This window comes from Rhea americana, unplaced genomic scaffold (assembly GCF_003343005.1).
Source record: "Rhea americana isolate MKP2758 unplaced genomic scaffold, rheAme1 scaffold_426, whole genome shotgun sequence".
NCBI classification, from domain to species: domain Eukaryota; kingdom Metazoa; phylum Chordata; class Aves; order Rheiformes; family Rheidae; genus Rhea; species Rhea americana.
The window spans coordinates 337,426-352,097 of NW_028186564.1; the positions used below are offsets into that span (position 1 = coordinate 337,426).

Sequence of the window (14,672 nt, forward strand, 5' to 3'; positions counted from 1 at the left end):
ACAATAACAGTTAAGCAGAAATATTTACACAGTCTAACTTAAAAACCCTAAAAATTGGTACTTCAAAAATAAAAATAGCTTCCCTTATTTTTCGTACAGGCAGGAGAGAGAGGGGAAAAAATACTTGGAAACACACTTTAATGAAATTCAGTTGTATAATATACCTTGCATAGATACTAAATGACAATAGCTTTTCTTTTCTCCTAGTTCACAAGAAAAATTTACGACAACAAAAACAGTACAACAAACGTGAATCTGCTCTAAGTAAGAAGTTCAGTTAAGCATTTAACACAGTTTAACACACAGTAACAGACAGTAAATTTCACAATGAGATTTCTTCCTCTGACTGTCATCTCTGGAATTCTACTCAACTACTAATTACTTTTGCAGAACTTGAAATTAAGAGCATGTTTCACATGAGCATATACATCACTTTAGCATCTCAGCACAAAAGCTGAACAGTACACAGCCACTCTTGCAAGTGGTAACTTATGATTCCAAATAAATACGCTATTAGATTTGGTTCCATCCCACCAAGATTAGCCACTTCTTGCAGATAATACTTGTCTTACAATTATATGATGCTATTCCCCATCCTTACATGGATTAGCCTCTAATTCCACATAACCATTTTCTCAGCTCTCTCACTATCCTAGTTTACGTTTAAGGAATATTTTACAAAAGAATGTGGGTCAAGAGAGAGAAAACAGCCCATTTTCCTACATTCTCCTTGATATGTATCCCAAACAGGGAAATAAATGAAAACTATCCCTAATAATTACAAAACTTCTGCAAAGAAGGTGTTATAAACTACAATACTGATTCAAAAGCTACCTTTCACCTCATTATTGAAGCTTTTTTCACTTACATTCTTCTAACTGTATAGGAAAGAAAAATTAAACATGCAAGTCCCTTCAACAGTAAGGGACTGTAACAGTTTTTTAGTTTGGTGCCACCCAGTGGTAGTTTCTTTACATATCACTTCCAAATCAAAAATACCTGGGGAGGCATCATACCAGGGATTAGATGGCTCAACGTAAAGTTCATCTCCAATCCAGATTAGATGCGACCGAGTCTCACAATTTAGAAGCGATATAATAGTATACATGACAGACCTGAGTGTACTGCAACCCCGAAGAATAACTATAAATATTAAAATTCCACTGCATTATTCCTCTATCAAATCCAGTAACTCACTGAAATAAAACACACACTTTCACACATAATCTAGTCTAGATTTAAAAAATAGACTAAAGTCCCTCGTTGTTACAGCAAACTTAAATTACTGTTAAAATTTTTTTAAAAAGAGTTATCTTAAAAAAGAAGGGGGAAGGTAACTGTGGCTTCCATCCATCCATCCATGGATCTTATCAAGTCTGTCTGTTGCACTGAAAAGCACTCTAGCATAAGCTATCTGTATATCCTATCTGTACGATGTACATAAAAATGTGTCAGCAAAAGTGAGTATGTTATTCCAGTAATAGTCTTACCATATGCGATATAGCAGTTATAGTCTTATAACCACTTCATACTCCCTTTTACCCTTTTAAGGGTCACATATCTCTAGAAATCACATCAGCTAAAAATCCCTGTTTGTAACCTCACAGTCATGAAGAAATTGGAGAAAACGCTGAATAATCACTCTTCTGTATTTTAGCAAAAGCCAGGGCAATGCATGTTAGCTAACCTGGAAAGCTTTCTAGCAAGTGATGCAAGGTGATACAACGCCACGGAGTCCCCCTAACAAAACAGGTTTTTTCCCCCGATACTTCTTGGTGTGCACATACAGTAGGTGAAGAGATGAACAGATAAGCTTTTAACATATTCCATAAAGGTCCTTATTAATACTTATCACATGGGAAGACCAAATAAGCTTTCTCACTTACTGGTGTCTACTCTGAAGACAACAAGCATTATTCCTCTCTAGGTCCTTGCACTTGTAGTGCAAGTATTACGCACTACAGTAATATGAAATCCAACTCACTTCATACACAGTGCCAAAATATAAAGTGAGGACTAACTTTATAATATGAATATCGCTTTCATTCACAGGTCAGGGATCAAAAAGCAGCAGTAAGGAACAAAAACAGTATTATATCCCATTCAGTCTTATAATCAATTCAGCCCCCAAGCAAAGAAACATAAGTCTTCAAAAATTTTAAACAAGGTTCCAGAATTTCAAAAGACGGAAAGAAAACACTTACCATTCAGGCCCAAAGTTAAGTGTCTGAGTTTCTGCTGCCATTTTTTCCTGTTCTATTCCTCTTTTTCTAAAAAGCGTGAACCTGAAATATAAGAATGGTTACTATGAAAACAACTGGAATAATACAGCCCTTCACAAATTTCTTCCCAATACAAAAGTACATCCGGTCATGCAAAGAACTGAAAACAAAAACTAAGCGGGATCTTTTAAGGAACTCGTTTCAGCTTTCTAACACACATTACATTATTAATATAGGAGTAATTATCAAGATCTCTTGCCCCAAATCATTCTTAATAACTCAAACAGGATACCGGATTAGGGTGCCTGAAGAAACAACTTGTACAAGCAGTGTCTTGTTGAATCAGTGACTACAAGACAAGCAAACATGGAGAACTGGAGGCATAATCCTCTTCTGCAAGAGCAGTAATGCTTAATTAACAGAACTGCAGCTTTCTGACAATTACGAGAAGATAATAAAACACTAGAATACAGCAAGAAAGATTTGCCAGTCAAGTGGCACAGTATTCAAGAAATTTCTGCTGTTTGTTCTTGAAAAATAAGCCTCCTAAAAATTGAGTACATCCAATGCAGTAGTGTCCTCCTCAGTGTACAGAAGATACCCAGCATTTTCTCATTCTTAGCTTTACTAAGCAAAGAGAGCACAGTTTAAGACTTCAGTTACTCTCACTCCTATTGCTCATATTTCTGCAGGCATTACCAAAGGTCAGGCCAAGCTCCTATGCATCAAGAGTATATGGACAAGAGGAGACAAAGCCATAGGGCAGGGAAGGAAGGAGACTAAGCAAAGACTATGAAGCTTTCACTATTCCCAACCAAATCCAACTCCAGCCAGACAGTTCTAGAGAAGAAGCATTTATATTTGGAAAACATAGCTCCTCTTTCCTACCAGCAACAGCAGAAACAGAATCTGTAGAGAAAGAAATATTTTCAAAATCAAATACACTGTAGCCAAAGCCCAAACAAAGAAACACTTGAAGCATCACCTACAGAAACTGGTTGATTAGACTTTAAGAAACCATAAAGACAGATGGTAAGAAGCTTTACTGTATCAAAACATTATACCTTAGTTTACCCCAAGGACCAAATAAGGATCTTCGTAAGGTCATGTATACTTTGCATGAAAGGGTGACAGAAAAGGGAACAAACAAAACATGGGAAGATAAAAGTGAAATGGGGAGGTGAGGGAGGGGGAAGACCAGACAATGGAAAATGGTTCCTTTCTTATGCATCTATCACACAAGCAACTATACTAAAAGAAAGCAAGATGATCAACAGCCTAAGTTAGAAAAACATCTTTTGGGCATGCAGATTACAGCTGTAAAACTTCCAGCAGCCTAAACCTAACAAGTGCTTGGCTCACACATTTTTACTGCATGCCTTCCAAGCTCCTTATTGAATATATGCTATTAATTTTTTCCTGTGCTCTCAATATAGTTTATTCACAGACTATAATAATTTTATTTTCACAAGAACGCTGTACAATGAAACGTATTATGCCCATTACATGCACCAGAAAGTAATACACAAAGATCAGAATGAAAATATCCTGCTAGTTTCATAGACCTAATTTAAGAAGATTCTGGTCCAATTTTTTTTTAGTAGCTGATGTTTCATTAGTACATTCAAAGCATATCCATTCATCAGTTCTGCAAATCAAACTACAGAGGTGAAGTTAGGCGTCTAAAAGATAGGAAATATAGCAGCCACATGTGAAAATACTGTGGGGCAAGCCATGCAAGCCATCAGGCACACTCTGGCACAGACAAGCCTTAAATGGATGGCTGTCTTCATGGATTGATCTCTTCCTGCAATGACCATGTCCTGGGGGGAGGAGGGGGAAAGGTTGCTCCGAGAGTCATACTATCCCCATGTGAATCACCAGGGAACCTGGGGTCTTGGCTCCCCTAATACAAAAGCTAACTTAGTATCAGTAATACTGGAAAAGCTGACACTGAACGTTAAACTACAATGCAAATGGACACCAGAAGCATCATATGCAAGCATAAAGCATTGAAATAATGGTTACAAGAACAGTTTACCAGTTACAGACCTGCTGGCCCCACCTCGCCTTAGCCTATGGGCTGCTTTCCCAACAACTGAGGATACTGTTTCACCTTTCTCTACCAGACTCAGAAGCCCTTCAGTGCTTACAAGCATCTTCACAAAGGTTTTGTTAATCTCACTCCATCACGCTGCAAAATAGTTTTCCTTGTGTCTCTTTTCGACCACGATATTTTGTCCTGACATCCCTTCACTGGCTCCCTCTTCTCCCTTACTCGTTCAAGTAAGACTTACTACCTTCCTGGAAGTTGTTTTGACTCTCTGAAGCTTGAATTGAAAGCTAGATACCTGTAAGTGGCTGAAATTGTAGCTGAAAGAGAATCAGATCTACAGACCTGAGCATAAGTAACACATGAACTTACCCTGACAGGCAATATTATCCAAAAATAAGACATGCATGAAAAAATAAATTATACACAAAGCACAGCTGAGAGAAAGACTTTGAAGGAGGCACTCTAGAAACAGGTAACTAGCGGTGAGAACTGGAAAAAGAAAGACTCAAGGAAGCAAAGACAGCAAGTGTTCAAGGAGAACACGCTAGCCATGTCAAAGCAGACAAGACAGGCAAAACCAAAAATTGATGATGCTTTTGTAAAGAAGCAGTCATAAGGCAAGAGCCCAAAAACCAGAGAGGAACTTCTGAGGGTGACTACCCTGAGCACTCAATCACTGTATAAAGGAGAAGCTGTACTAACTGGAAAGGCAAGTTGGAATGGACTAGGGGACGCTTGCACTGTGAAAAGAAAGAGTCAGGGTGGAGCAAGCAAAAGGCTGTGGAACTGAGAGATTTGACCTGATCATTTGTTCCCTTTTAAGTATTTTGGCCCAGCCAAATGTACTAAGCTATCAGATCTTTATCATCTTGTTAACTTCCTTAGGATCTAAACTTCAATATTAATAATTAAAATGTTCATTTTGCTCCTTTTTAATCTAGGCTGCTGCCTCCATATTCATCAGATGGCAAATTACATAAAGAATAATATATACCTCATTACTGTCATCAAATTATATATGGAGGAAAAGTCCCTTTCTGAATTGTTAGGCTTTTATAAAGTAAGTATTTCTACAAAATTGTCCTATTTTTTATTTTTATTTATTTTTTTAAGTTATCTGCACAACCACAAATTTTACAGGGACACATAGCACACAGGTAGAGTCTTAAGTTTAACCAAGAAACTGAGGCTGTATTTTGATAATATCTAGTCAGAACTACTGCTTGGGCAAGAGTGGTGGCTTCCCACCACTCCTCCTTCCCCTTTTCTCCAAGATTTTCTTCAAGTCAATTCCTTGATCAAGATGCCAGTGCAACCCCACAAGCACAGGCAGTTTTTCATAGCAGTTCCAGGAAAACTTCATAAACTGGAATTGCTTCATAAACTAGAATTGAGACCCTGTTTTCCTGCAGTGGACTGCAGCCACAGATCTGCTATCAGCGCATAGGACTGTAGTAGTAAGAAATCACATCAGCCCATCATCAACCTGCAGACTGGCAGGGGGAAAAAACATTCTTTCTATTTTCTCAGCAGCTTAGTACTTTGCAAGTCAGAAGTCCATCCTCTAAGCGCACAAAATGTAATCCAATAGAGCTAAGCCTTTAAGTGGCTTTCACTCAAAATTAACAGGTAATACTGTAGGTACAGAGGTTGCTATCAGCAACATTCCCTTTATTCATTTACTTTAGGTACAATGTTTATTTTAGTTAGCTTACAGTTTTTAAGATTAAGTTTGGCTATCTAGGACCTGACAAGTCTATTAAAGCCCACAAAAAAGTGTGCTTCAGATACTGGTTGAAGCTTGATTCTACTGGCTAAATTTATGTTTTAAATTGCATAAGAAAATATTTCAGATAAAATCTAAGAGAAGGTCTGTAATAACAAAAATTATTTTACTATGGCACACTTCAACACCAAGCTCCGCTCTTTTAAATATACAACTATTTAAGAACAATCGAAACAAGAAGTTGTTCTTAGGAGACTCACAGATCTGCACTGTCATGTTTTCCAGACTTTGCACAACCTCAGGATTTACACAAAATCCAATATCGTTATTTATAGAACTGTCCTTTATTCACAGGCGCTTGAGTTAGATTTTCAGACTATGTTAAGTTCTTGTATCTCTGTTACAGAATTATTTCAATTTATAGAATATGACTATGCAGCCCACCAAAATGTTTTGCTAACTGTTTGCAGGGTGGGGATTATAACTGATTCTTAGAATCCCAAATTGAGTCTAAACAAGGATCGCATCCTGGGTTTCCCATCTATTCTTTCCTACAGACAAATAAAATTAATTAAATTAAACAAGATTTAGATTCTGTCATTGTGACTTGCAGCTTTGGGGCTGCTACACTTAGATTTTTTTAAAAATTAACTTTGGAGGCCTAAACCTTGGAAAAACATACCACTGATCCTTCTTTTACACAGCCATTTTATATCAAAGCAGCCTACTGTTTGATCTGAGATGTTTATGAAGAACAGTATCACTTCCTTCCCTTTCAAGGGAGCTCTCTTGTTACTGTAGGTTTGAAACAGCCATTTTAACCTAGAAATTGGTTGCAAATTTTTAAGAAACAGAAAACAATGGAAAATTACTGCAAGTAGATTTAAGAGCAATGAATTGGGTTTTCCTTAAATAAACTTGGAACAGGAACTGAACAACAGAGCTCCACTACTCAACAGCAACATTACATCAAGATGATACTACTTTATGTTCCATGATGACTGCAGAGAACATTCAACAAAAGCTACCAGAGCTAGCTATAATCAGTGCCAGTAACTGTGTTAAAAACACATTACAAGTTGACTGAATCATTAATGCTGATTTTCTATAATTCTTAATATATAAAGGAAGTTCTAGAACTGTAAAGAAACTACCTTTTAAATTTTTGGCACAGTGGTAGACAGGATGACTCAGGCAGCTATATTATTAGTCTATTCAATATTAGACATTGGCTAAAGAAGACAACACTGATTAAAGGACACCGATATAATTAAGGCTAATCAACATGAATTTGCAGAAGATATCCAATCAAAAAATAATTTTGTAAGACTGGATGTTTCACTGCTCAAGTGAGTAGGTGAAATAAATTTCAATTTCTGAAGGAGATTTCAATTAGAAAGTAGAACATCAAAAAAGATGACTTTTTTTAAAAAGAAAATACTTTCAATCCATTCTTCAAAAGAATCTACAACAACCAGTCTCAGAAGGAAAATATTCTCAAAACATACAGCAAATACAAAGGTAAAAAGGTATCCTCCACTTCTATAGAATCTGTAAGTGTTTCATACTACGTCTAAAACCTGTAGATGACAAGAATGAAAATGGTAGATAATGGAAATGACACATCATCAATGAAACTATTATGAATTATTCAATACTCAGCCTAGTATAGCAGGTCACACTTAATAGGGCCAAACACACAATCAAAAGACTCGTGAACAGAAAACATTAGGTGATATATACCTGACGCAAGACTATTCTGGAAAATATTCCAAGGGGGGTGGGGGTGGAGAAAACAGTCCTGAAAACAAGCTGAGATTTATGAATCTATCTGCTGAATAGGAGCATATGACACAACACTGACTAGAAAGGCTGAATCTGTGTAGAGAAATAAGAAACTCTGAATTATATTGCTGCAGGGATATGTGCCCAGTTGTATTGTCTGTAAGCCTGATAAAGCAGAAAGTGTTCAAAATTTGATAAAACATGACAGATAAATTTTAAAGTGGAGAGGGGAAAAAATACCAGAGCTTTATTTATTGAGCATCAAGAAAAGTTCAAGTTTCATCTTGCTCAGTCTGTAAATGTTTATGCAGGTAAAAAGGCCTGAAGACCCAGGTTTATCAGTGAAGGGACCGAAGCAAGAAATTCAGAAATAAGTAAAATAATAAGTTACTTTCAGGTCAACACTAGATGATTTTCTAAAAAGTATGTTCTAATTTAAGCAGAAAATTAAATCAAGCAAAAAAAATGTTATTTGTATTATACAAGATGCCAGAGAACTCACAGTAGTGTCTTTGGGCCTATCAAGCCTTTATCCTGATAAAATTGGTAAATTTTTCAACCTCTATTTATGCACATGTCAGGAGAAGAGTTTTTCCTAAAGAGACAATGCCTAAACCATGCATTGCAAAACTCAAAGCATTGCAAAAATGTTTCAGTCCTTCAATAGTTTATGGTCCAGAATTACTGCCTGTAGCATTTTCAAATGGCAGAAGCAAACTGCCCATCCTCTGCTCACATTTACAGATCGAGCTAAAACTTTATGGACTCCTGCAGCTTGCAACATGTTCCACTGCAGTCCAGAATGGCAAACCTAAGTAGGTGGCTACCTGGGCTACTATGTTCCCCCCAGCCAGGAACATAAAACATCACATCTCCAGATACTTCCCTCCTTTCCTACCTGCTATCGTGGACTTGGTGGTTAGCAGTGCAGAAGTTATCCACCCCTTGTTTCACTTGAACACAAGTAAGCATGCAAGCTTTTCCCAACTTCTCAGCTGAAAAGCAGCATGACCTCCACCTTTATTACAAGGCTTCCACAGCCAAAGGTGGACACCAAGGATTAAGCTCCAAGCGGAGTCAGGGGACCACACCCTTGGCCCTGCCACTGGTTGGAATGCAAACCACTGCTCATTGGAAATCCTGTCCCAAAGTTCTGCCAGTACTCTGCTCTTTTCCATTTGAAAATCATTTTCAAATCTGCCTGTAGCTTGTACGTAGTAAATTTCTTGGTAGGGAAATATTTATTAGTCTGTGCCATTCCACAACATTACAGATTAGGATGCTAAGCCTGTCCACCCGCACACTGTGGGTTCCTGAACTAGGACTTCACTTCCTGTAGCGAGACTACAGGCCTGCAACCAAAAACTCGCTGCAGCATTTCTCTCCCAGTTGTCACATTGCATTATGCAGCCCACAGGTACATTCAAAATGGCAGAACAAAGCTTCAGACTATATTTACCAAGAATATGCACTGAATTAACACAGCTGGGTTGTTATGTTTTTTTGGTTTTGTTTTTAAATATCATTTATATTAGCAGCTTCTTTGGGCTCTGTAGAAATTCTCTCTCTATTCTTTCTTAAGATTTCCCATGCATACAGTTGAGATGTTCTGCACTTAAAAGAGTGAAAAGGGGTATCTATTAAGAAGTCTTGAGAGAAAATTGCTATGCATATCAGGTTGCTTAATCATTTGCAAAATTAGACATTAACTTGCTACTACATACGAATTAAACACTTTAATAGCTTATTAGCACTCTTTCTGTCAACATTGTTCGATATTCACATCTTATGAACTAACAGAAGAATCATATCTTTGCAAACTGACTTGCAATGTTATACTGATCCTGCCTTGGTATTTCTAAAACCTACTATAACATGAACAATATAGATAATCACACATATAGATGATTCAGCATTAACTTAGCCTAATGTAAAAGCTTCCACTGTTTTTTTAATGGTAGTTGAACCAGGCCTCAGTCTGATTTCTTAAATCAGGTTATTAGTCTCTTATACTTAAAAACCTTGCCATATGCCATTTCCCTGAGCAGCCTTGCTCACTATCATATGCCTTATTAACAATTTAGCACTGAAGTTAGCCCTGCTTTGAGTAGGAGGTTGGAGCAGATGACCAAAGATCTCTTGCAATCTAAATTATTCTGATTCTGCGATAAACTGCTCACAAATCACAGGTTTGATCACATCCTTTACTCACCAGCCCCTTGCCACATTATATCCTGATGGAAGTTTGAAGTTACATAAATTCAACTACCCATTCATTAAAAGTACACTTTTTCCTCCTATTTCTTCTCATCAGAAGAGACACACCACCATATACAGACCACAAATTTACTTTCCTCCAATATAACCTACATATGTAGACATATAGCATCAGAACATTCCAGTCCCACAAATTAGTATTTTCATCATAAAGTACTATCAATACCATGAAAGGGATTTCAATCTGTCATCAACACCAGGAAGAAAAAAATTCTTCACAGTAGCTACAACTTGAAATAAGAATTTTTCTATTGAATAGAGCGGCCAAATATACAATTGCAGAAAATTAATTTTCAAACTGCAATGTGTTATGCTTACTTTCACTTCAGTAAAAGCCATTTAACATTCAAAATGACTTTCTGATTGGCCTATTTTCATAACAAATTTATATATATATGTATTTATACACACATGCATATATATATATATATATATATATACATATATATATATATTTGTGTAGGTCAGCTTACCTGCTTACAGTGACAACTTAAATATACAAAAACCACTGCTGAGAGCAGCAAATAATCACTTTCTTGTTTGCCTAGATTCTTGAGAACATATGGCCAAAAAGATAGCAAACTCACAATGCATGACTATTAATAATTAGCTGAGGGAATCAAAAGCTAGTAAATGATCCAAAAGGTACTGTCAACACAGTAGCATTTTGGATACACTTTCTAAATGCCCAGCAAAATGTCTCATTGACCTACGGGCCCCACTTGCTTTACAGACCTCCTGGCATCCTTTATGCTTTTCTCTACAATCCTCTGAGGTCTAGATAACCAGCTTCTATACATTTCAAGCATTAATGACTTAAAGATTATTCCTGAAAATACACACTTTGATTTCACATTTGCCAAAAATCTCAAATATAATAAAGCAATCTGTGTATCCTTTTCATATGAAAAGTAAAGAAGAGAATTTTCAATGGCAGTCTAATTTCTCACAGAAATCAAACCACTGCTGGAGAGTTTATATTCAAGGAATGTTTAATGACCTTTAAAAAGAACAGATTGACAGGTCTCTCTTTGCAACAGAGAGAACTGGACACATTTTGTAATCAACACACTGGCAATCTCAGCTACTAACAACACAATGCAAATAAAACAAAAACAAATTATTTTGGTTTTTTTACAGTCTTCTGCTATTACCTGACATAAAGGAGAAAAAATGAATTACGATGAACTGCATGGTTGTACATGCATATGCACATACACACAAATACACATGCACATACACACACATGCATTACAATCAACCACAAGAGGGCCAGTTGTATAAATCTTGTAATTTAAAACATTTAATTCTTCTTAGTTCCATCTACAAGTACACCTTGAGTAAGCTTGCTAACAGTTCTCAGTTCTGATTTTCAAGTCAGGTCATTTCTGCAGCCAAAGACTTCAATATTTGACTGCAGAGAAGGAAAAGAAAGGCTAAGCTAGCTTGATAACTGACTTCACTCCCATGAAAACACATAGTATCATCCCCTCTGCACCATGTCACACACCTAAGTTTTCAACTGTTACTCAGTGAATAAAAATAAATCAATTGCAAAGGAATGCAAAGAAAGAGATTCCTTTCAACAAAAATGCTTTTTCAATAACAAGGAGATAGATTTCTCCTTATCAAAACACTCGATAGATCTCCAGCAAGCTATGCAGAAGGAGAAAACACATCAGACTCATGCTTTGATGTTTATGATCGGAAATTTTGTTGTTCAATCTCTTCCCTCTGCCTAGCTCTATCCGTAAAATAAATATGGTTTATCTCCATTCATCTTTGAGCAGGAGCACTAAAAAAGAAACAAAACTATAGATTAAACAAATGCTAAGGAAAGGAATTTTTAAGCTCAACTGTAGGAAGATTAAGCTTTATACTTAAAAATGGAAGGGATTTTAAGGACTTCAGTGCAAGAATAAGAAAAGTGCATCTGATAGTTAATTGAGCTTATAAGATCAAACGAAAGTAGGCAGAATCAATTTTCTTATTCTTGATATTTCAAACAAAAAAATCCAAAGAGCCGGAGGCCTGAACCACTTTAAAGAACGGTGAATAAGGGAAGGAAAAGACCATGGTCCATGTGTCTAACTCATATTCATAGATTACTATGAACTGATTTTGCCAACTGTTTTCCCTCTGTATATTGAAAAAAAAAAAAGTACTAAGATCTTTCAGCAGAGGTACATACTAGCAAACAACCTCTTCAGCCAGTCTATGTGGCTACCCCAAGGAGATGTTCTGTAAGACTTTGGTATCTAGTCTTTTAGAAATTAAGTATCTATACATCCTAAAAGTGCTGCCACCTTTTTTCTCACATTCAGGTTTAAGAACCTCCGGTTTCTGATACAGTTCCATTTAGACAACTGACCTTAGAAGACAGGAAGAGAAATAAAGCACTAGTGCTTATTCTGAATGCCTTAAAAAAAAGCTTCCACATAGAACCCTTTTTAACTCCTCTTTGACAGCCAAATCCTTTCATCTATCCAGAACTTAATTTATTACAAAAACTAAGGTAAAACCTCAACTCATTATTTATAAGTAGCTTTTTCACTTCTGTCAACATAAAACATACAGTAAATGAAGTCTTTAGGAAGGGAATAAAACCACTAAGTATCTGAGGATACTTTAAAGTTCTCTTAAGAGGTAATTAAGATCTGCAAGAGTCTGAGAGTTTTTACTGAGGTATCAAAATGTTTCTGGGGGCATCCTGAAAAATATGTTATCATTGCAATATGACTATTTTGCATTTTATTTTGGTATTCTTACTTTAAAAGAAGGACTCAAAAAATTACTCAAGAAAGGACCTAGAAGAAAGAGTGATAAACTTCCCTATAGGCATGTCTATGAACTCAGGTGTTGGGAGAACTTGAGCAGGTCTTAAAATTATTAAGAAAACCTAGTGTTCACACACACATTGTCAGACACGTAAAAGTGTTGTCAGAAAGTCTCAACATAGAGAGTAGGTCTTGCTGAAGGTGACAGCTGACATTCAATTTCTGTGGATAAACCTCTACCTTCTTTTTAATATAGATGGCCATTATACTGAGCCTTTGCTTTCAATCACAGATTCAGTAAGGAACTAACACTGACACACCTAAATTTGGACATTAACTAACTTGCAGGACTCTCACAGATATAAGCCAGGTGGAGAGTGTGCAGAAGAAGCAACAGACACTCTAGCATTTCTGTTGATACCAGTAGGACTGACTAAGGCATACATTTTTACATCAGCATCAGCTAACTGATGAAAGGAGGTAGAGTCAAGTGAATACCATTAACACCAATACCTCATAACACTAGAGTTGTTATCTATTGCAACCACTGCTCAAAAAACAGAGCTCAACAATACCAAAAACTAAGCTCTCGTTAGGGACTAAAGCGACCAATTTTGTTTACAGAGGACCCAGGTTATCACTCCATACATATACCAAATATTCTACTCAAAAAACAGCAACTAAGTTTGTGTTTATTAAGGAGTAACTTAAAAACAGAAAGCAATCAGAAGAGTTATGGGAAAAGGAAAAAAAAAAAATCACACGTACTTCCCAGGAACTTGCCCAAGTCAGCTCCTGAAGCAAGAAAATAGAATGAGCAGCAAAAAGTTAGACAGAAAAACATAAGCAGAAATCAAAAGTTTGTTCCCCTCCACCCCAAGAAAACAGACACATAAGAATTAGGGTAAGAGACAGTACTATTATAACAGCAAACCGAGGACAGCAGGCCAAAGACTACTGGTGAAAAATTAGGTTTTATTCCATAAGCGTCACTTGGCAATGTCTCCTCTTGGCCTACAACTTGCCCCACTTCAGAGCGCAGTTACACAGAGTTGAAAGAGTGGAGACTACTTTGTTGATACTGAAACTACTTGTCTTGGATCAATACCAAACGTACACAATCCTGATCGATGCGCTCTTCAGCCTGCCAAGGCCTCTCCAGTCAAACACTGCTGGTCATTGCTGCTCTCAGCACCCTCCTGCCTGTGGGAGGAAGGCTCGAGTGCATGACCAGCCCCCTCCTTCCTCAGTTCCTGCAACCTGACAGGGCCGGGCGTGCTCGGAGCCGGGCACGGAGGCTTCAGTGAGGACGCACCTGCCCGCGGCACGGCCAAAACTCAGGCCCAGCGCCACAGGGCGGGGAGGAGACGAGCGAGTTCACCCGGGTCAGCACAAGGGGAGGCGGCGCCCGGGCCGCAGCTGCCAGCCCCGCAGGCTGCAAGGCGACGCGGCGCCCCGCCGCTGCCTGACAGGCACCGTCCCCCCACCGGGAGCGGCTGCCAAGGGGCCGTGCGGACGGGGCAAGGCCCGCACACTGGGGCCAGGCCCAGCGAGGCCCGCGGAGCGCAGCGGCGGCCGCGGGGGGCCCGCGCCGCCAGCCTGGCCCGGGGCGGCCTCCCTCCCGCTAGGCCACAGGGCGCCCCTGGCTGCGGCACCCCCTGCGCTGGGCGGACAGGGGCCGCGAGGGCCCGGCGCGGGGGCTCGGTGCGGCCCGGCAGGCGGGCGCGGCAGGGCGCGGCGAGGCGGCGGCGGTACCTGCGCTCCCGGACGGAGAGTCCCTCACGGCCACAGCGACTCCTCAGCCCCAACAACACAAGATGGCGGTTGCG

At 38.5% G+C, this 14,672-nt stretch overlaps 1 protein-coding gene across 14 annotated transcripts in view; it reads right to left on the reverse strand.

Moving 5' to 3' along the window:
* GIGYF2 (GRB10 interacting GYF protein 2) overlaps positions 1–14,672 on the reverse strand; it is a 79,555-nt gene extending 64,883 nt beyond the window's left edge. For all 14 annotated transcript variants that reach the window (XM_085315298.1, XM_085315304.1, XM_085315308.1 and 11 more), the window contains exons 1-2: positions 14,599–14,672; positions 2,205–2,285 (exon numbers count right to left, since the gene is read on the reverse strand). In XM_085315298.1, the coding sequence (XP_085171424.1) occupies positions 2,205–2,245 (41 nt within the window). In that variant the 5' untranslated portion in view covers positions 2,246–2,285; positions 14,599–14,672. The remainder of the gene's footprint in view (positions 1–2,204; positions 2,286–14,598) is intronic.